The following is a 23,565-nucleotide window of genomic DNA, read 5'->3' on the forward strand; positions in this document are numbered from 1 at the left end:
TTGTCCACTGTTAGGCATAAATTAGAAACGAACTATGATTAAACGAGACTTAAATCTTATTATTAAGTGTTCTGTAAGAATCTTATCAAATTCTGCAGCGTCTCAAAACTCATAATATTCTCTGAGCTGGGCTTTCTGAAAACCCTCCCTCCCGACTACCCCAACGCTGAGGCGTCACACAGTATCAACAGAGCTCGTCACGGCGCTCGGACGCAGGAACTCGCTTCTCCAGTTTGTCTTTGCTTTCTACGAATTTTAATCTACTTTATTCTCTCGGACCCGAGTGTTTTACTGCTTCGATTGAACCACCGAGGCGAGATGACCCGTTTCTGGCGTCGGTATACCGACCTCCGTTTATAAACTTGTGTCCAACTGGACGACCGGGATTTCTGGAACCTTTTCCAAGCCGAATTCCCTAGTTTGAGGAACTCGGGAAAGAAACAGTTCTGGAAGAAGAGGAGGGGTGAGAAGGGGCCCGAACTTAAGGTAGCGTTATATTCGTTCTCGCTTGCTTCCCTTTAACGTATTTAATGCAGTTTACACCCGTATCAAAGTTTGTGAAGTTGCGTGGTAGTTTAATCCGCGTGTACACGATCTGTTAGACAAACGTGTCGATGAAAACCTCTGTCGTGTATTGTTAACGTGACACATTGAGGGCAGGTCGCATCACGCAGAACACTTTTAAAAGAGCTGTTTTCCCACCATGTCGTGGTTACTTTTTAAAATCACGATGTTATTTAGTTTCAGGAGGTATTTAAACACACTCCCTCTGCTCTTATTGGGCACTGTAGGGTCGAGTCGATACATTTGTAACGCCGCTGGGAAACAATGTAGCTAAGGTTGGCTTTGTAGTTATTTGACAGTAGGGTATTGTTTTTTCAGGACTTTGCGATAAAGGGGCGAGGTTTTTGGCGTAAATGTTTAGTGGTTGTAAACTGTACAGCCCAGTTTGATAGTGTTGCCGTACAAAGACTATTTTCTACACTGATTTTTCTATAGCCTGCAGTTATTTTGCAAGTGTATTTCGAGCCATTTCGTTCTTTCGATGAGTTTTCTGCTTGTTTTCAACGGATATCATCTTTGGATTGTAATCTTGGTAGACCATAATAACGACGAGATATGCGGGTAACGATAAACGTTCTCGAGGAGGCACGGAACAGCCTAGTTTAGGGACGTACAGTTTAACGCTGAGGTTCATCCCGCCAATGTGACGGTAAATCCATTTCGGTTATTTCAGAAGCCAAGTTGTCAGGTTTGTTATGAACAATTGTGTGTTTGGACGTTATTGTCGGCGACCATTCGCTGTGCTGTTTCTTCCAAGTTCGCAAATGTGGGTTTTGGTTATCTGTGATTTTAGAAGTGCGTTTTCTTTCGTCACTGTTTTAACATCTTTGCGTGTTGTCGGTGGTCTATGACCTGTGTTTAGATGCGTCTTTGGTCATCGCAAGTGTCCTTTTTAGCTTTAAAATGCTAGAACGTTTTCTCTTCGGGTCACACAAACACACCCGGCGGTATTTATCGCATTTGTAGTGTAAACGCTAATTCGCCCTGATGCCTCTTGGTCTGTCTGTTCAATGTCTGTCAGCAGATGCGCCAAAATGAGGTTTGTAAGTTCGCCGGTTACCTTGAGATTTAAAGGACTTGTATTGAGATTCTTAAGCATGTCTTAGTTTAATGTGCTGTGGTGCATATCTTCCGAAGCTTACGATAGTACATTCCTCACGAAAATTGAGGGTTTGCAAACAAAGTAGTTGTAGTAGAATCATAATAGCCACACATTTACCGTGGTCTCACTACAGTTACCATGATATTTGTGTTAAAATATGGCAATACAAATGTTATCAGTTTGCTTAAACTTTCAGTTTAATAAAAACATGGTAAAAACATTTAATAAAAACATTTCTCTTACCAGAGGTTCTTGACTCACAGAAAAGACAGCATTTAAAATAAATCAATATTTTAAAATATTAAGTATATATTCAAATGTATTTATTTTTATTTTGTTCTTCCACAATTATACACTGATGCAGTGAGTGATGTTTGGAGTCATAAAATCAGAGACCCTTCCTTAAAATTCACACCAGTGGTCTCGAGGGACACATTTTACATCCAGGTGTTAATGGCCATGTGTCTCGACCAATTGGTATCCGATCACCCGAAAAGCATCATAATACCAGGTGTTAACAGGGCCTGTGTGCAATTGTTTTTCATGCCATCGCAAATGTGACGTGAAAGCAGCATTTTAATGACATTTCTTTTTGATTTTTGCAGTGAATGCTAGCGACGTAACCATGACTGCGGCATGGGAGTGACATGATAGCTGGATCAGACTTTTCCTCCGAACAACCTCATATCCTCACCATGCCCATCTCTCTTCAAACACACAAAACTGATTAAATGAACGACCACATTGAGAAAGATTGTGCCAAAATGGACGAATCGGCACTCCTTGACCTGTTGGAGTGCCCGGTATGCCTGGAGCGTCTAGACGCCACGGCGAAGGTGTTACCATGCCAGCACACGTTTTGCCGGCGGTGCCTGCTTGGAATTGTGGGGTCACGCGGAGAACTGCGCTGCCCGGAATGCCGCACGCTGGTGGAGAGCGGAGTGGATGAGTTGCCGAGCAACATCCTCCTGGTGAGGCTGCTGGACGGTATCAAGCAGAGGCCAAGGAGGACGGGAACTGCGCACTCGCCGTGCACTAATGGAACGACCGGAGCGGGAGTCCGAGTGCAGGCCTCGGGAGGTGGCCAGAGAGATCAAGGTCCCACGGGGACACAGCCACAGAGAGCTCAGGCCAAGACCACTCCAGTGAGGGTAAGTTTAGAGAGCTTTTGAGCTGGTTGACCACTGTAACATCAAAGAAATAGGCTCAAAAATTCAAATAATATCTATTTTCAGAGGCAAAATCACTCAAAAATAGAGATTGAATAGATTTTTGGGGATTATTAGCTCAGTGTTTATATGTTTGTCAGATGGTAGACTGCCCGTCTGGCCTCACCCAATCTGCTCATGGGAGGTTCAGCATTATCATGATAAAGTAGGGCTTTGGGACTCTCTTTCGCTCTATTTTTCTCTTTACCATCTGTATCATTATTCTGTATAATGAACTGCAATTCACAGTTTTTGTTTAAATCTGGTAATATAATAATATAATATAGATAAGTTTTTACGGTTGGACTGTTTCTATAATTTAACAGGAGATATTTTTTCTCTAAAATAGCAATAGTGTGGATGTAATATACATGTATGTATGGCAACCTAAAGAGAATCTTGTTAGCTCAGTGCATTTTGTTGCATCTAAAACAACTGAGGTAAGCTTCCTTCCCTGCTGAGAGAAAGCCGCATTAACTGCAACAACAACCAACTACCATTTGTGTTCGTTGTGGCTGTGTGTGGTTGTCTTTTTTTCATCTCACAAAGGAAAAGGATAAACACTTGGCGAGCGGACACTGTCGTGTTTGTTGACGCGTGTAATTTCGTGCCTGAATCGGAGCGGGAGTTTCTGCCGTATAAGTTTCAGACAAAGCGTCTCGGTGGACCCGCATAGTTGTCATAGCAGCAGTTTTGTGATGGTTTGTTTTTGCTTTGTTTCACCTTTTGGTTTTGCACGGTAACAAAACACAGGTGTCCCTACAATCAAGCCCTCTGTCATCTCTCCCACAAAGACTTCTGGGACAGAAAGAGGCCTCCACCCACGGCATGATGGGAGATGTCGCTTTAAGCAAAACATCTCCGGTCTGTAATCTTTTAATATCCATCTTGCTTTTGTTGTTCTTAAACAAAAAACGACAGCTTGGATTATCCTTGGAAATACTGTCTAAAACAAAGTTGTTTTTCTGTAGTTTGTTAAGGTGGCTCGCTATGATTCCAAGATTACTGATAAGATAACTTGACTGTTACTATGCTTTTTACGTGAGAAGCTACATTTTTTCTCCTTGAGCAAGACTTCATCTATAAAAGTAAAATTTGGACAAGCCGTGTGTTTTTTGACCATGCAAAATATACTATTGTTCTGTTGGTGCAATAAAAGTGCCTTAATGATCCTGTAAGAACCATTTTTGGCTGAATGGTTACATAGAGAACGTCTAAAGAACATTTCTGTTTAACAAGCAGTTCTTATAAAAAGAAAGAAATATTTGATGAGTTACTGATTCTTTAAAGAGTAAATAACATGAAATTTACATTTCATGCAGTGTGTAATGCTGTCGTGTTTGAATGTAAGCCACCTGCCAAGTTGTAAATCCGAAGGTGAATGAATAACAAAGTTATTGACTTGGAAAAAAGGGAGTCGACTCCGAATCAAACAAACGAGTTGTCCCTATTCCGATTCCTGAACCACTGTGGATGTACGTCACTAAATACAGTCCCGCCTACGTTTTGCTCGGACTGCCCGTAAAAAATTCCCTCTTCTCCCCCAAACACTGTGGCTCATTCGCAGTAGACCAATCCCAGAAGACTAGACCATCTGACCAATCATATCAGTCTAGGTAAGCGGAAAGGAAGGGATTAGAATAAAGAAAGAATAAAATAAGAAAAACTGCCTATTATAACGAAATAAAAATGTTTTACATTTACAATTATTACATTAGCAGACGCTTTTTTCCAAATTAACATTAGAAGCGATCGGGTGAACATAAGGACAACAAAAAGCATAAGTGCAATAAAAACATGTCTAACAAAGCCTACTACGGTGTACAGAGCAATGATTTTTTTTATAGATAGAGGGGGCACTTTTGACTAACATTTGATTTTTTTCCTACTATGGTAGTCAATGGGTGTTGAGATCTGTTGGGTTATAAACATTATTACAAATATCTTTCTCTGTGTTCATCAGAACAAAGAAATGTATACACATTTGGAAAAACTTCTATGCGAGTAAGTGATGACAGGCTTTTCATTTTTGGGTGAAGTATCACTTTAAGGAAGCAAAAATTGTTCTTCTGTGACATTCCTATGAAGACATTTTAAGGGAGTATTGCTAAAGTATGTGCTTGGTAAGATGTGTTTAGTTGTACTAGCATATTGCTATGCTAGATTCTTTTTGTTTTCTATGCGGTTCCTAGGGCATTGCTAGGGGGTTGGTGATTTCAAAATATATTTTCTGCTTTTTTTATTTACTTAAGGAGTCATGTACTACAACCACCCCTATTCCAGAATGCCTTTACAGCAAGACTTCAACTCTATAAAAATAATTCTAATGACCTTATTATAGTGTAAAAATCACACTTTAAGAGTGTAGCCATTAGCCACAGGCTTTTTTTGCCAAAGCCTGCTTAATCCAGTTGATGTGAGATCCTGTAAGGTAACGTAAGGTTGATCAGGAAACAGAGTTTTAAAACTCTATCAAAAAACAACCCGTTCTATTTCACCTGCATAAACTTAGCAGTGATCACTCCTTATCTACTCTCCCTTTGTACCCGTGGTGTATTCACACGCCAGCCTATTCAAGGGTGTATCCAAGGTGCCGTAAACAGCCTTGCCGCCAGCAATAAGGGCTTTGCGCGACAGTTGTAGCTTCAAACAGAGCCTGCGATTCCGAGGTGATGCAAGGACCAGGAATGCATCTGAGACAACATGATAACAGAGAGCCGTGTGACTGGCAGGTCTGTTATTTAGGTCTTCAGAGGGGTTTTGTTAAGTCTGACACGCGATATGCACTGCATTGGATATGCACAAATGCACAAACACACTCTCACATGGATGCCAACTAGTGCAAAGGATGCAGACATGCACACATGCTGACATGTACGCCCCCGAGATCTTGGTTGTCAGATGTTGTTTTGTGGCAGTTTGAGTGTATGTGTACTGGTGTGTGCAGAAAAGTGGTGTTAGTTGTAATAACGGCTTTCACCTGCTTGTATACTGTTTGGTGTGTTTAGATTTAAGGAAGGTAAATGTGATTGTAGTCATTGTCGGGGATCCTGTAGACGTGTTCTGTTTTCAAGCATACTGATAAAAATGCGCACTTAAAATTAGAAGCTATCTAGAATCCCAGCCAGCTTGTGCCATTCATTTGTGTGCAAATGAGCATCAAACGGACCGTAAGTGGTTCACTGACATGCCATCTAAAGCTGAAAGTATCCCATCACTGGAGCACATCCAGGGGGGTTCAAGTGATTCTAAGAGGAGCAAGATGTGAGGGAGATAGAGGTGGGGCGTGGGGACACGCAGGTGGATTCTTTGAGTTGCTGAAAAATGGAAAGATCAAAGAACACATTGATACCCATGAGTCCCAGCGGGCAAGGAGTACCTCTCTCTCGCTCCGTCTAAATCTGTCTCTCTCCCTTTTCCCTCTGATTTCTATCAGAGCCGGAGAATAGCAGGAGGTGTGGTCGAAGAGACAGATGCACAACAGCTTATTGTTTGCGCCCACCTCTGATCTGACAGACTCCGGGCAATGACGCGTCCACGCCATACGCTGTAGGGGGACGAAACCCCCCCCAGCTGTCTTTTAGATGTAAATAAAGTAGAGCAGAGAAACAGAGGATCCAGAATATACTGAAAAGAGAAAAGGAGTCAGATGGACGCTCAGATGATTTAAGGGGCCGAATGTCAGATGCGGATGGTGACGCTCCCTACCGCAGAGTCCCAAAGCCACTTCACTGAAACAACTCAGCAGAGCTCTCGCTGACTAATCACAAGGACTCTTATTGTGCGTCTGTGTTCATGTGCAGTTGTGTGTTTGGGAATGACTGACTGAGCGTCACCCAGGGTTCACCTTTTGTGAACAGACTTTGAGACAAGACTTGTGTTCAGCAAACTGCGGTTCTGCATATTTTTGTGCTGTGTGTGTAGCCGGAGAAGAGCATTCATTGAACTAGTTATACGATCACATGAATGGAGATTTGTGTCTCCCGATGTTTCTCGCAATGCTTTCAACGCTTTTTTCCGAGATGGATGACTCCTGCAAGCCAGTTCTTTAATGAATTGCACAAAAAGACTCGCAGGGGTAATCTGTTTGACTCAGTCTGATGAGTCTTTCATTGAATGAACTCGCTGAATCCGTCAGAGCGGTTATTTAATTACCATCTGGCTCTCCAACTGCAAGTCTGTCCTATTTTTAAAGTATGACACTCTTTTCTAGTAAAAATAATAGTAAGCATGAAATTATAAATCCAAACTTAAACACATCACTAAAGTAGTATATGCGTATATAGCAGGGCTGCACGAGATTGATGAAAAATGCAGTATATAATGCATATATTTTTAAATACATGTATTTAAAAATTAAAATTATAAAACCAACTTATTTTTGAAGAACGAAAAACATTACGATATGCACTTTTGTGCAATTCTGATATAATGTGTGCAGTACTAGGGGTGTCAATATGGAGGGATTGACAATAAGCGTACTATTTAAAACCATAAATTATTCTTCGCCTATACATTTTTTTATGCGTTCACTCAAAATAGCTAAAACATAAAATAAAACAAAGTCCAAGACGTTTAACTGATATCATTATTTATTTGTTTAATAAACATAGTTAAATGCAAAAGATATTGTGATAAAACCGTCACAACAACTTTGTAAACAGTAACCGTGTATTGAAAAATGTAACGGCATGACAGTCCTATGCAGCGCTAGTATATAGTTAGGAGCATTTAGTGGTGTTGTGGGCTCAGAATTCTGTTGAAAACGCCGGTGTCTCTATCCCTTCATGACATGCGGGGAACTGCACACCAACATAATGATGGTTTAACCTCGTCACTTTCTTCTCCCGTTCTGAGACAATGTGACACTGCTTTGAATGACCAGCTTGTCACCGGGGCTGTCGCAGAAGAAACAAAGAGAAACGGCGCGTGGGGTCATAGGTCAGGTGTGAGCGGTTGTGGGCTTGGGGTCAGAAGTAGAGCAGGAGGCAGAGACAGCGTTAATGTAATTCAGAGATACTCTTTGATCGTCCTCGTGCACACACTCAGAAACATATTAATATTTGATCAGACTCTAAAGCCCTTCGGATGTGCCAGTGATGCAATGAATCTCCATATCTGGCTGTGAGAAAGCGTTAGCAGCTGTGTTGTTAGCTTTGAGTGCACGGTACACTTTTTTATTTTAGTATCTTGTTATGAGAAGCAGAGCAGAAAAGTCCTTGCGTTTAATTGATGAACGGCGCTTGGTTTAATGGCCTCGTGGGCTGATGCTTATGCTGCCTTCACGTGCTCTTGGAATAATTGGAAATTTGAGATTCTGGGGGAAAAATTGCACATGAGCACCCTCTGATGTCGCGTTTCCCACTGGGAAAGTTGGGAAATAATTTTGATAACTGAGTTCCCGAGATGTGCGGGCCTGACACAATCAACATGGTGGAAGGGAGCAGGATTTCTGCTGCGACCGATATGATTTATTAGTTTTTCCTGTAACAGTTTCATGGCCTTGTCTTGTCATTAAATTAGTACATATTTACAGGGCCGACATTCTGTCCAGAATGGCCGTCCCAGCGACGGCCTAAGGCCGTGACCAGAGGCGGACTGGCCATCTGGAGGACCTAAACCTTTTTTTGCTAGGGCCAGACAGACGGACATATTATAAAGGCGAATGCTAGGCAACAGAAAGGCATCAGGCGAGTCAGACACATATGCATGTAACGCAATGACACGTTACAACCCCCAAATGCGTATAACCATTTGAAGCTTGTTCTATGTTTTCTACACTGCGAAAATATTATGTATTTCACCAATATTGCAAAAAAATCAGCAAGCTGACTAGTAAAACTGTACAGTAGGGTGTACGGTTTAAACTATTACCATATAATATTTTCCCAAGACACACAAGCGTGAATCTCGCGTCCTCCATTCTTATCGCCAACAAAGCACCTTAACACAACCAGCTCGGAATCATTACATTAGAAATGGGAAATACCAAATTTCCAAGCATAAGTGTCAGCTGGATGCAAAAGAAACATAATAGTGTCCATAATATTGCCACATGCTTTTTGAAAACAGAAAGCTTAGATCTAGTTGGCGGTAGTGTTTTATTGGCCTCTCTGAAATTACTGGAAGTTTTGCGGGAAGTTTATGGTGGTTTTATGGATCATGTCTTCGAAATATTTTCAAGAGTCTTATTTACATACTCTGTTACAACTAGTCAATGTCCTTGATCACTGTATATTCAGCTTTGCTCTCAGGGTTATGCGATTTCATATTTTCCTGGTTTTAAATGTCATGTAAGCCTTATTGTGGTCAGTGACTTTAGATGTTGGTCAGATGGTTCCCTTCCTGCCCAAGTTGGTTTTAAGATGTTTGATCTCTTAACATGAACCACTGCCTCTGTCATTGTGTGTGTTTTCGTCTAGCGCTCTGTAAGGGTCCGTTCACACAGGATTCATTATTGCGTTTAAATATGGCTAGAGGGAGCACAGCGGTATGAAACTGAACACAGAGGTTTTGATATGCTTTCAAAAGTAGCACTATTTATAATACTTGACTCAACATCTTAGAAGCTTAAAGGGATAGTTCATCCAACATTTGAATTCTGTCATTTACTCATTAGCAAGTTGATCTCAATCAATATAATTTTTTGCTCTGTTAACAAAACAAGATATATTGAAAAGTGCTGGAATCCAAACAGTCAATGGTGCCCCAGAACTGTTTGGTTACAAACAAAATATTGTTGCAGAACAGAACCTGAGAGTGAGTAAATGAAGACAGAATATTCATTTTTGGGTGAACTATTGCTTTAAGGCTCACGAGACGTGATGCTGAGATGTTGCTCTGATTCATGTATGCTAACAATTAACATCGCAGACCAAATGCACCAATTTGTTCGGTTTCGTATGTTTTTTTCCCCTTTATCCCTCTCTTTTTCTCTTTCGTTCTCAGCATCACATCCTTTTCGCACAGATTACAAGAGAAAGCTTTAACCTTTTACCCAATCACACACCCACATCGCTTGGGTCTGTTTAACTCAAAAGCCTGAGCTGTTGTCCATCAGTGAGAGCGTTTCGTGAGACTGACCTTCGTAGCGGAAACTTCTAAAACCCCAAAAGCCCTAAAATCTAAACTCTCCAGGCCACTCGTTTGATGTGTGAAGCCTTTCTTCTGCCTCTGACTCCTCCTAGCTGCGTGTTTGCTTGTGTTCCCTTCTTTTTGTCTCTTTGGCGGTTCTTGGTGTTTTATGCAAGGAAAGAGGAATGTCGTTTATTGTGTCCTGGCACGAAGTAAAGGTTTTGGTGAAATTCATTTGACCCCGCCTCTTTGCTGCCCTGTGGTCGAGTGGGTCACATTGACTCACACAGGCCCTTTTTGATGATGTCATGATTTCCACAGAAACCTCTGGCTGACCCGCGCCTGTGTCACGTAACCTCTCCATTAAGGCTAGTACCCTGTAGCCAAGCCTCTACTTACAGATCTCAGATTTTTTTTCCTAGTTCTGTCTCCATGTTTTCCCCGAGGTTTTCGTGCTCCGCTCAATCTGAGCATATCAGCTAATTTCCTCTTACTCCCCCACTCTTTTATTACCCATTACTTCTTCACTTCCATTTTCTCCTTCTCTGGCTTTTCATCTTTTTGTCTTTTTTAATTCCTTCCCTCATTTCTCTCAGCTGATAGCAGGAAGTCATTTTCAACCGGGTAATGTTTCCCACAGGCTTCCAGATGGTTTGTATTTGTGTGTGTGTGTAACACAATAAATGGAGCTGATCTGTGCTCGGAATTAAGTTTGTACCTCTGTTGTTGTTGTTTCTTGTGCTTAAGTTTGGTTTAGGGTGCTTTAATTAGCATGCTAATGTTAGTTTGCATGGAACAACCCTTTTAGAAGAGTTATGTCCTTAAATTCATCCTCTTTAAAGTACCACAGCTATAGACATTCAGATGGGTGGCTTTGGTTGAGTCAAGTTGTGCCTTTTTTTGTGCATTGCGAGTCTGTGACGTTCAGCTTTACTAAGGCCCTTTAAAACACAGCATAAAAATAACTATAAACAGAACATTTTTAATGGGTTTTGGCTTTTCGTTTACATATGTTTACATACGTACAATTGTCACGCATACATTTGAGAAATAATGCAATACGCTTTAAGTCTGAAAAATCAATTTGAACTCTAATATTTAAAAAAACTGAAAAATATTGAACCTACATATGTTTCACAATAAACATAACGTGACCTAAAAATACCTTTTTTTAAAACCAAGTCAGTTTTAGAGATATAAGCACTGTGCACACTATTGTGCCTAACTATACATGTACCCCGACAAATGATACATCTCTGGCTGCGTTTCTTGTTTGCTTGCTGGCACAGGCAGGTGTTTGGGTTTGTTGTGATTTTAGATGTGTTTGTGTATGCCCTGGTTCTATTGGGTGTGACGGTCCATTTGTCTACCCTGAGGTTACATCATTTCTGGGTTGGGATCAAAAGACCTAATCAGGTGTTAAAAGCGTAACCATGGATACTGACTCACTGTTTGGTCGAGAGCGCCAGTGGGCCCTTGGGGAAGGGTGTGCGTGTGAGCATTCATGCGTGCCTGTGTGCGTTTAAAGTATCCTCTGTCTCAGGTATTTATCACATAATTTAGTCTGAAACTGGACTAATGATGGTTTCAGTTCCGACATCCGTCTCCGATTTGCTTGAAAAGAGTACGAGTATTTTTTACTGAAGTAAGTGTGTGTGACTGATAAAAGCTTGAATATAAAATTTGGAAAGATTAACATCTGCTGCAGTGCACACACACAGACAAATGCGTGCGCACGCTTGCTTGGGTTATTTTGGCCATCTGCAACTTATCCAGAGTCACATCTGGCCATCATTCACCAATCAATAAGTGCTAACCAATCCATATCTCATCACACCACATTATTGAGTGTGTGTGTGTGTGATGGGTAACATGTTCTTAAAACACCTGAGCTCATCTTGACAGCTGTATTTGTGTATTTCAATGTTTTCCTTTTGGTGTTTTTGTTGCAGATCTGTCACACCTGTGATGGCCCAGCTGGAGTGAAACACACACACAAACATAAACACACACCTACAATTACATCTGTGTGTGGTCCTTTTACTATAATCAGACGCGTATATCAGTTTATTCGCTTGATCACAGAGAGTGTGTGTCTGTTTCTCTTGATCTATGACAGGTGCTGCTTTTTTATTGATCTATAAATACTAGATCTATTTTTAGTGTTGGACTTGCTCCCACAGGCTTATTGGTCAGCGTGTGTGATTGAAAGGTCTTGTTACTGCTGATTGATGGTGATTTCTTTCTTCTAATCTTTGACATCATAACTAAAGGTAAAAGCTGCAGATAGTTGTGAACTTTCAGTGGTGGTATGTGCTGACAACAGATCTGAACACCTTCATTCACCTAAAATCTTAATACTTTTAGATGAAAGTGTCATCACTCTATGAAATACTGCAAAACTGGAAATAAGTTTAAATTTACAAAGAATGTCTTATGAAAGGGCATGACAGGTTTGGGGTTTATTTAGTTTATTAAATGAAAACAAAAATGTTTAATTTGTTCTGTGTGCTTTTACTATGCAGTACTTTTTATGTTTTAGTTCAGTATGTAATAAAAACAGACACGGAGTGCTTTAAAACAGGCAAAGCTAAAGTAAAGAAATGTTTAGTGTTAAAACACTGGAACTGGATGACCACAGCGTGTCTCTTGGATTAAGATCACATGTGACGCACCTCTCTTTTGTGCTTTGGTCTTGAGTACTGAACCGTGCTTTATAGAAACATGGTGGTTGGGATGTGATTGAACATCATTCGTATGATTCACAGGGCAAACTCGGGTAGCTTTAGTGAGATCATTTTTGACTTTTTCCTCTCCAGATGTCTTTTCTTGCTCTGCTTTGTCTCACGCACCCCCTCTGCGCACATAACACTGGCTGGCTGTGGTGAACTGTGTAGTTGAAGAGTTTCTCTGGCCCTCAGGGGGTTCTGGATCTCAGTTAATCTGCATGTGTCTCTGAGTGACGTCTCTCCAACTTCCCTTCTGCTTCAATTATTCTGTCGTTTTTCTTCTATACTTTACTCATTTACTTCTCTCTTTCTTTCTGCTTTTTCTTTTGCACTCTCTGATGATGGACTGTGATTAAGTGTCGGTTCTGTAACTGTTACACTATGAAGTGGATTAGAGAGGCAGCGCTGTGGGTGGGCATGATACAGCAGGAATCGTCTCAAAAAACACAGTGCTAATCAGACTTGGGAAACTTGGTTTGGAAGAACCTCAGTGTTTAGCGCTTTAATAAAACTTGCTACACTAACCTAATTACCTTCGTCTGGCCCCCTCCTCCCCCTCCAAACAACTCCAATGATACGAGGCATTTACCGGTCACCCTGGCAACAATATATATTTCATATTTATGCTTTTGGAAGACTATTTATTACTTTATAGACCAGGGGTTCTCAACCTCTTTGACTCAAAGGCCCCCCATTGTATTTAACTATATTCAAAGGCCCCCCTCCCACTCACAAAAACTATCTTTTTACCCAATAAAATATTTTAGATCTTATCATTAACTAGAATAACGTTCATTCATGATACATGTGGCCAAATAAGAAATAGATTAGTTTTAAAAAAATGTATTTCGATGCTCATTTTGTCCAATTTTAGTAATCTTGAGGCCCCCTTAGAAGTCGGGGGGCCCCAGTCCCCCTGTTGAGAACCACTGTAGACTATTTAATAGCGTATTATTATTGCAATTCCAGTTATGCCGAAGAAAGACGAGGGTGAATAAATGATGACTGGGTTTTCATTTTCGTGTGAACTATTCCTTAACCGCTGAGCAGACCTCCATCTGTTTCGTAACCCAGCATGCACAACCCTGTATTCGGAGTTCAGTGTGCGTCCTTAAACCAGTCAGTGAAATTAGTTCTTAACAGTGAAGTTTGAGATTTGACATATCTGTGTGATGGAGGAGGTTTAAGTGTCAAATGGAGGACAGACACTGATGGCACAACATCTCTGATATTCAAAAGACAGCTAGAGAGATTGGTGAAAGGAGATAGAGCTAATGCTAATTGCTTTTCTCTCACTTTCCATCTTTTGCACTCAGTCTGTCAAAAATGTGCACTCGCATGCATACAGACACAGCGGATTTCACTCTGTTTTACAGACCTTAAAGCACACAGCTTCTTCCATCATTATTTCTGCGTTTGTAACAGCTCTGTGCTGGGCTGAAATATGGAGAGAGAGAGAAAAAGCCAAGAGAGTGAGAGTGCGTGTGGAAATTGCAAGAAGAACAGTTATGAAATACAGTATGAAGTACTGATTACTTGAATAATGGAGAAGAATATTTCAAGTCATTCTGTGTTTGGGTCTTATTGTAGTGGTGTGGCATAGGATTATTTAACTGTTTTTCTTTGCATATTAGTGTCATCATGCAAATGAACTGAATCATTCTCTTTCTCAGTGTAAAATTGTATGGGAAAAATGCAAAGGTGTGATTCTGTTCTTTGTATTTCAACTAATTTTAATACTGCGCTGACAATTTTAAAGTAGGTTGAACTGCGGATGCGGAAATAAGTTTTTTTGGAAATTTGGACTAGTTGGTTGGTTGTCTTAAAGGCAAAATATGTGATCGTGTGCAGACATTTTTTTTGTCATCCTGGTTGGAAATCTCTTTAAATCCTTATAGCAAACAAGAAGTATAGTGGTCAAATAACATTTTTATAATTAAATGTCGTCTATGAAAGGCGTATAGGACCAAAAAACGTTCGTCCAATCATAACGTTCTGGCCGAACCCTGTGAAACGTATTTTGCTGGATTTTTATGGATTTAGTTTGTAATTCGTTACGTGGATTTACGAAATACATATATGTGTTTAGAGGAGGATAGAGGGTGGGATCATAATTTCAGTGCTAGCAGTCTAAAGTTAGCACCTTTCCAAATAAATTACTCCACCTTTAATGTCCAGTTCATCAATTTTCTCTATCTAAACTAAGTCTGTATCAGCTAGTTATGCCCATTTTGTAGTGGTATGATCCTCAATACACCAGAACTTACCTCAAGTTGCAAAAATACGTCTCTCAGAGCGTCCACATACAGAATAGCAGCGCAAACCTGCTTCCTTTTCCAAGACACGTACACGCCATTACACCAGTTCTCATAAAAACCACATGCTGCCTTTCCATAATTCCTCTGTAACATTCAGACCCCCTCCCTGTTTAAACATTTTCTTTTTGATGACTAATCTGTGGCGTACAAAAAAGTCCCGCCTCAGCAGCGTCTTATTTGTACTCCCATATGTTCAGCGTTTTTCTGAATTAAAACAACATTTTCTTCTAACTAGGGCTCCGCTTTGACGTTAAGCTTTACACATGCCTGCTTCATGGTTCATTTGACAACACATTTAGGCCGGACTGCTCTGATCACATGAAAGGACTCCAGCTCCCATGAGACCCTGCACACCGGTCTAAAGCAGCTTGACTCAATCAAACCGCAATGACTGTAGTTCCCAAGAGTCCCTAAAGTGTAGTCCAGTTCCTAATGGCCAGATAAAAAATAGAGGGTTTGCAGAGGTCACTGACTGTGTAACAGGTGCGTGTTGTAATGAAGTGGCTGGGAAAGAGGGACTGGGAAAAATAGATGGATGAAAAGAAAATGCTAGGAAGACAAGAAAGCCTAGCTGCTCAGGTTCACCTCTGATGCTGGTCCAGATGCACATCTGCGTTCCAGACAGCTATTTGCTTTATTTCAGTGTGTTTTGTAATTTTTAGTAAAGTATCTCATGGGCAATTACGAATTGACGAAATGATTAGTATGTCAGCATAACAAGTGTGTTTACTTTGTATGGTGGGCTGATAAAGTTTAAGAGTATGTTTTCTTTTAAGTATTTGAAAGGTTTCAGACACCCATTTCACAACAGTATTGTCAAAATTATCTACATTTACAAGGATCCGGAAAACGAATGCAAACGCTGCATTATGCATGCCAGGCCAGTTGATGGCGATGTTGGGTTGTAAAGAACGTATATATGTGTTTAAAGTCTGGAAAATGTAAATAGTGTTCCTTCGCTTGTCTTAGTGGTGCAGTAAACCCCCTTTTTGCTAAGAAACGATTATACATATGTGATGCAACACACAGTACCGGATTCCACCTTGTTGTTTTTTGTTCGCTCGTGCAACTGAAAACGTACTATGCATGTGCGTGTCATCATGGTTTTCAGAAAGTTCCGCCTTGCAGTATACACGGAGACGATAGCGTCACCATTTTCAGAAAGTAAATGCTCTGAGACAGGGATAGAAAGAGCTGTAGAACCATGCAGATGTTGTCATGAAAACGTTAACTACTTGGTTTACTTCTGACCACTGGAGCAGACTGCTCATCTGCCCCAAACTTGAATCAAAGGTGGAACACCGATGGAAGAGACACCAAACATCATGCTTGTGACCTTATTAGCCATCTAACTTACCTCTCTGATATAACCTGAATGATGTTCTTTCCGTTCCTTGTAACACTTTCTATCCGCCAATCTGCTTCTTATTGGGTCCATGACTGAAAAAAATCATTGCCGCAAACAAAATCTATACCCTCTCCCTGGCTGAACCTTGTGTTTTGTTATTTAGTTTTCATCCCGCATCGATTCATCAATCCACTCCTTCCCTGGATCATAAATGCCCACTCAGCATCCTCCACACCTGATCTATCATCCTTTACAAAGTAATTATCCACTAAAGCTTCAGCGGGGGGGCCGTTAGTCAGAAGGTGAGAAGTACAGGGTTTCAGCACGAGCTGTGGGTGGGAGGCTGTTTTTAGGACACGGATGGGAGATAGGTCAGGTCAGTTCCCAGTGGTCATAAACAGAGCCATTAGCAGCCCATTTCAACTAATGTAGCTGTAATGAAAACAAGATGGCCGCATACCTCACAGACTCCTGTGTCAATAACATGGTGTCATCGCCAGTTTGTTTTGCAATTTGGAAATAGATAAGGAATTGCGAAAAATGCAGCTGTGTGCACGGTGGGTTGTCTTGTCTTTTTGTGACCTGTGTGTGTGTGTATTGGGGGATTTCTCTAGCTGAAGATTTCAAGAGGGAAGATATTCTTCGGTTGCCAGATGTTTTACGAACAACAAAGGGACTCTAAGGCTTTTTCTAGTTAGGAATTGACATCTACAGTCAGCCAATACACATATCTGCTTAAAAGGATAGTTCACCAAACTGTCATCTAGGGCTTTGATAGTGTCCGTGACAACCGCAGTGGTAAAGTGCCATGACGGTGGTGAACTGCCAACGGCGGTAGTGCATGTCACTGTGACAAATATAATTGTGATAAAAATGATAGTTGTGATAAGGTTGCTATTTGTAGCCTTTCAGTTGAGGATGGTTTTATTTAAAAGATTTTACATTAACACAGAAATTATTGGCATACGTTTCGATTGTTGCGGTAGAGCGCGGGCCTGCATGGGAAAACCCAGGTTATTCTGCGGGGTTCTGCAATGTATCTTGTTGTGATATGAAAAGATACATAAAACCAAAGCCAGTTATGACCCGCATTCTTGGTGTCGGAGCGTGGGCAGGTTTTGCCACTGTTGCTGAGAAACATCTATTCATTTGTGCTTTGAGCACATCTTCTGATCGCGCTTTTAGTGCAGCTGTACACATCTTAATCTAGACAATGTTAACATGTTAGTTTTCCCATCAATGAGTAGAAAAAGTAAAGTTTAGAATATCAGAATAGGAAAGCCAAGGTAGGTTTAAACAGTTTGTTTCCAATGGAATTGCTAAGGACTGTGAGGTTAATAAGCGACTGACTGAAGTTGTCACTCCAACAAGAGCTTGTTTTATATTCAACTTCCTTATTTACTGATGTCTATTTAAATGTTTTATATGCTGTAGTGTGCCGTTTCACTGATTAAACATAGACGGATGTGTCATCCTCATTTATTTCAGATATCATATTACAAAAAGTATTTAAATAAGTCTATATTTCTCTTCCTGTAGGGGCTAAATGCAAATATAATAATTTAAATATAATTTATATAAATAATATATATTCCCCAACCACTGTGGTGGTTTAGTCACATCCATGTCATTCCAAACCTGTATATGACTCATCTTTTTTGGAACAGAATACATTTTGAGAAATGTCTCTGTGCTTATGTTCATACAGTCGAAGTCAGTGGGGTCCAATGTTGTTTGGCGACCAACGTTCTTCAAAATGTATTTTTTTGTTTTCTGCAGAAGAAAGAAAGTCTTAAAAGGTTGGAATGACATGACAAACATTATTTTTTTGAATAAAGAACCAAAACCTTATATAGTCCCCTCCTCATATGCAAAATAGGAGGTGGAGCGCTTACACATGTGCTTTGGATGACATCAAGACAAGCAGTATAGCGGAAAGCCCAATTACGTCTGTAATGCCCTATCCAACCAAAATCATACACTAACTGCAATAAAAATCAGCTTGATGCCTCGCTCATAAATATGAATTAAATGGAAAAGATAAAACATAGATAGAACAACATATGCTGACCGTTTGCTGTATGAAATGTTGACCATTGATTATTAATCACTAATTACTAACAGACATAAACACGGATATAGGCAAAAACATGCATTCAGAGTACTTGTATATGACAGACTGGTATTTAAAGCATTTTTTTATGTTGTGAACAATATCTGCGTAACCTCATTGTCTTACAAATGCATGTAGGACATACGAGAAAACACTGAACTCCCTGAGAAAGACACTGCCATAACTTTCTTTCTTTGTAATGAATACGTTTTACAGAAATTTTGTAGGTCACAAGTCTTCTGAACCGATGGGCGCGATGCGTTTTACCACAAACGTTACGACATAACAGCTGTCTTTGGACCATGTCCAAGGTTTTGCCGCGAACATGTAAACAACAGCCGCTTAACATGCTTAAACACATTATTTAAGAAAGGTGATTTAAAAATGATGGCAGAAGGTGGTGCGGTCATGGGAAGGTGTAAACAATGTGACATCAGATTGATAGGGGATCCCCAACATCCTGTTTTGTGTCACTGTTGTGGTTTAAAGGAGATTCCAAAAAAAGAATAGAAGGATTTTTATAATTACAGGGTGTTCCTGCACACATTTCTGGTAGATAAACATTTAAAAGTGCATTTTCTGGGATTGCGGCCCTTTAACAGACTGTGGCCGTGCCGTATCCAACTGATACCCAGTCTTCCGTCTGACCCATCCGCCCTCCCACTCCTATAAAAGCCCTTGTAAACGTCAACAGGCTGTAGGATTTATCTAAAGGAAGCCTTGAACTGCCCTGGTGATAAAAAGTACACACCTAGAGTGCAGAATTTTAATACGACCATTGTAACTCTCAACAATCGTTGATTTGTTCAGTTAATGTGTGCTAGGTTCATTTGCCCAACAGCCGGTGTATCTCTTTTTTTAATCAATATGCACTGTAATCAACTTCAAGGTGACATCAATATTTCTTCCTGTCCAAAACATGATCTGGACAATAAGCTGCAGATGAGATGAATTTCGTGAATTGGAGAGCAACAAGAAAGAACACTGGTTTAGAGAGTCGAGAATGGAGTGATATAGACATGTTTGTGTACTTAATAGTGCCTTAATAGTGATTGATGGCTCATGAATGGCAGATCTCATTAAAGTTGAATCACACATTTCTCATTAGTGCTGTATTAGGCACATCTAGCTGTCGCGCATTGATAAATTAGAGTCAGATTTTACTCGTCCAAGAAACGTCAAACATCGCCGCCAGCCTAATCGTGTGATAAAACACAAAGACAGCTTTCCATTTATTCTGTTTATTGTTCTGTTCCTCTATTAAACGTATCACTACCATTAGTTTTACATGAAGCAAAGTGCCTGTGGTGCAAGAGACTCGTTTCCACTGAGAAGTTCGGTTCAGTACAGTTCACTACTGTACACATTCCCTCCGTTTCCACTCTGATTGGTACCAAAATAGCGAACCGTATCGTACCACTTTTTTGGGACCCTTTCTTAAGGGTACCTAGCACAGTAGTACCAATAGTACCGGAACCTAATGGGTGGAACTAGTCTCACTGCAGAACGCTGATTGGTTTACAGAGAATCGTCACTTGCGCGTACAACAAGAGGAACCAAAGAGTAAAGATACTAAGAGGCGAAACTCAATAGAATGTTCCATTGCAACACCTACGCCCTGCATTTCCGCCATTTTGGGGTGAAAGCGACTCTGCTTTCTGCTGTGGCGACGGCAATATCAGCTGCTTTGTTCAAAAAAAAGGAAACTTTTAAGCTGAAATTCAACCTGAATGATTATAATACATGATGATAAGAGCCTAGGCTCGCTAGGAACCTAGTCAGATATCAAGCATTTTGACCCCAGTTGCGCCTCTTGGTATCTATACACTTTGGGAGAACGACAACACGGGAACCGCTATTGTCATTTACAGATTGCTTTGTTGTGTGAGAATGATGTCGATTCCTACTTTCCGGGGTACACCATGCCTACCTGTTATCAGTGGAAACGCAAGCCTGATAATAGTTACCTGTAACAAAGCAATCAATACTGTACTGTACCGAACCGTACTGCTCAGTGGAAACGAGGCACAATGTGAGCGGCATCGGTTCAGTTCCAGCTTGCGTCATTTTTTTTTTATCTCATTCCTTTAGCATTTGGGGTGGTGTAGTGTAAAATTGAAGAATCAAATCCCACGTAGCGGTCATCATTGTGCCCTAAGCAAGTCAGGTGTGGATTTACTTTGAATTTTAACATGATGAATGTCTACTGTGTGTTGCTTTGAATGAAAACAAGAGCTATGAGCAGAGATATTTTTAGGCATCTTCTTTGCATCATAATCTGATTCTCTCTAGCATCAGGGAGAGTTTTAACATCATAAAGCTGTTGTTGTTTTTCCCTCCAGTGATAGAAATATCGAGCAGTTGTGCAGCGGTAATTTCAGGTCTGCTGGGCTCTCGGAACTGCGTTGAATTAGCATTTAATATCCTGTTGGTCTGATCCATTCTCATCCCGCAACGTTCTTAAGATCTTTAGGGGGACGGGCTGATGCTGATTTCACTGAGGGTCGTGTTTATTCCTCCTGTCCAATATGAAAGTATTTGGACCAGGATGAATCTCAAGATTGCAAAAAGATTCGTTTTTAGAATGAATCAGTTGAAGTTTATGTAACCTGAACAAACGGACACACACACACACATACACGACTTTGGTGCTTTGTTTGGACTGAGCCTCAACGTGGGTCTTTCATGTCGGTCCAGTTTATGCAATCTCCAGCACCCTTCGTTTCGCACGCAAGGTTCAGGCCGAAAAAACACGCCCGCTGACCACCCTAACAGTGGTTTGATCACCCTCTCCTTTGTCCTCCTTATCCCTTCGCCTTACAGTGTCCCTCGGTCTCTTACCTCTTCTGGCTCGCTCTCTCTTGTCTCTTTCTCTTAGCTGGGAAAAGTGGGTAAATCTGCTGACAGCTGCCTTTGAGAGAGGCCCACAGCAGGGGAAGAGAAGAGAGCGGAGGAGAAAGGTGTGCAGGCGAATGGAGCTTTAATTGGTGGGTTGTTAAAGTCAGTGGACATGCTTGCAGGTTTTACATCAAATTAAATTCTTGGCCCAAAAGTACATTTGCTGAATGGAAACACTTGCAGGGTAGTTTGATTCATCTTTAGTTTTTAATTGGTTTTATATACGAGTTTGAAGAAGTGATATGACTTTTAAAAGGTCAGTTTGTCCTCTAGTTAGTTGTTCTCAGTGTCTGGCTGGCCGTCTGTCTTCTCTGTGGCGAATGCTGCTTAGTCAGAGTCTGTTCCACTGTCTGATCCTAACAGAATGTCATCTGCTTCATTCTTTCTTCCTCTCGTTTTAATCTTCCTCTCTTTGTTATTCCTCTTTTTCAATCTTCCTATTTGTTTTCTATTTCCCTCTTCCTATATTTTTCCTTCTTTCTTTTATTCTTCCTTTTGAGTCTCTCTTTCTTCATTCTTTCTTTCTCTCCACTCTTCTCCTCCGATCCATTCTCTAATTCACTCTCTCCCTCCTATCTTCCCTCCTGTCATTCCTTCCTTTCATTGCTTCCTTCACTACCATCTCTCTATCACTGCTGTTGTGATTATCATTCTCCACACTATGCACTTGAGATGTGGTCTACAGTCGAGGAAGCCCACGGTGCTTTATGCTGAGAGAGGGGAGGGGTGTTCTCTTGGACAGAAGCCTCTCTCTTGAACAGGCTGCCTGAAAAGAGCTCATTCAGTCACTCAGGACTGCGTCTGCAGTCTCCTCCCTCTCCCTGGATGTGGATCATTGTCAGGCCTTGAAAGAAGCTTTGACCAGTTCCAGACGACTGGTTCTGCACCATAAAACTGCATACACATTGATAAATGGACTTGCTCCACAGAATTGTCAATCCGTTGGCATATCGCAGGGCATTTTGGGATTGTCAGACAAGGAAAGCAGTCAATGAGTTGAGCAACACAGAGACGGAACGAGACAGACAGGAAAGCAACCCAGTGCAGTCAAACAGAGAGGCAGGCCAACAAGGTCAGTCTGAAAGACAAGTCAGCAGTTGGTCATCCAGCTCACATGCAGCACAAAAGCCAGCTCTGAGTTCTTATGATGGTTCTAACTGTGTCAATCGCAGGGAGAAAATGTATTTTTGTTTAATATCTCTTAGTCTGATCATCTGCAGAATGAAATGAAATAGCGTGCGATAGGCTTCTGAAAGTCTTCGCCGCCTTCAGTTTACATAGTCATCTCCTCTACACACTTTCTAGTACTCTGAAAGCTGCTTGTTGTATTCACAGTCGCCACTTGCTGTCCTGAAAGCTTGAAAAATGCATGTGCTTGATGCATGTGCTTGAGTGCTGATCTTGCATTATGAATCCTTCCATGAATCTACTTTTACTCACTGGACTCTCACTTTTAGTAACCCTTGTTCTCTCTCTCTCTCTCTCTCTCTCTCTCTCCATCTCTCTTTTACTGCAGGGTGTTCCTCAGCTACCATGTGCCAAGGCCTTGTACAACTACGATGGGAAAGAACCTGGAGACCTCAAGTTCAGCAAGGGTGACATCATCATCCTGCGCCGGCAGGTGGATGAGAACTGGTACCACGGAGAGATGGGTGGAGTCCATGGATTCTTCCCCACCAACTTCGTCCAGGTCATCAAACCGCTGCCACAGCCGCCCCCACAATGCAAAGCCCTGTATGACTTTGAGCTCAAAGACAAAGAAGCTGATAAGGACTGCCTACCGTTCTCAAAGGTGAAATCAGAGAGTCTTAACATTATTTTTTTAATTAACTCCTATATACGGTTTACACATTCTTGGACTGCACTTATCTTCCAGTACACATTTACAAATAATAGAGTGCCTTTAGATTATTACTGATAACATGCAAAAGAAGCCGAGAAGAAACGTTAGATAGCTAAAATTGTTTCTCAAATATTTTTAACTTAGACTGCGATTCCAAGCTCACTCGCTAGATGTCAATGTACCATGCGGTTTCTTTAAACTTGTGAAAACTACAGGACCCATTCAATAAATTGTTTATGTAATAAAATTAACTTACATCAAGATTCAACAAATCGTTTATTCAATACAAATATTTTACAAGAAAATAATATTACTTAATTTTAACCTAAATTAAATTAAATATAAATATTTATATTATTGGACACAAG

The 23,565-nt window shown here is 40.8% G+C and overlaps 1 protein-coding gene across 2 annotated transcripts in view; it reads left to right on the top strand.

The window, feature by feature from the left end:
- The first annotated feature begins 201 nt into the window (after positions 1-201).
- sh3rf1 (SH3 domain containing ring finger 1) overlaps positions 202-23,565 on the top strand; it is a 37,690-nt gene continuing 14,326 nt past the window's right edge. The window contains exons 1-3 of one of the 2 annotated variants that reach the window (XM_056764992.1): positions 202-486; positions 2,272-2,817; positions 22,871-23,146. In XM_056764992.1, the coding sequence (XP_056620970.1) occupies positions 2,398-2,817; positions 22,871-23,146 (696 nt within the window). In that variant the 5' untranslated portion in view covers positions 202-486; positions 2,272-2,397. Of the gene's footprint in view, positions 487-886; positions 1,214-2,271; positions 2,818-22,870; positions 23,147-23,565 lie in introns of those variants that run through there. The other variant, XM_056764993.1, reaches the window with a different exon arrangement.

The sequence above is a fragment of the Triplophysa dalaica genome, chromosome 13 (genome assembly GCF_015846415.1).
Source record: "Triplophysa dalaica isolate WHDGS20190420 chromosome 13, ASM1584641v1, whole genome shotgun sequence".
NCBI lineage: Eukaryota > Metazoa > Chordata > Actinopteri > Cypriniformes > Nemacheilidae > Triplophysa > Triplophysa dalaica.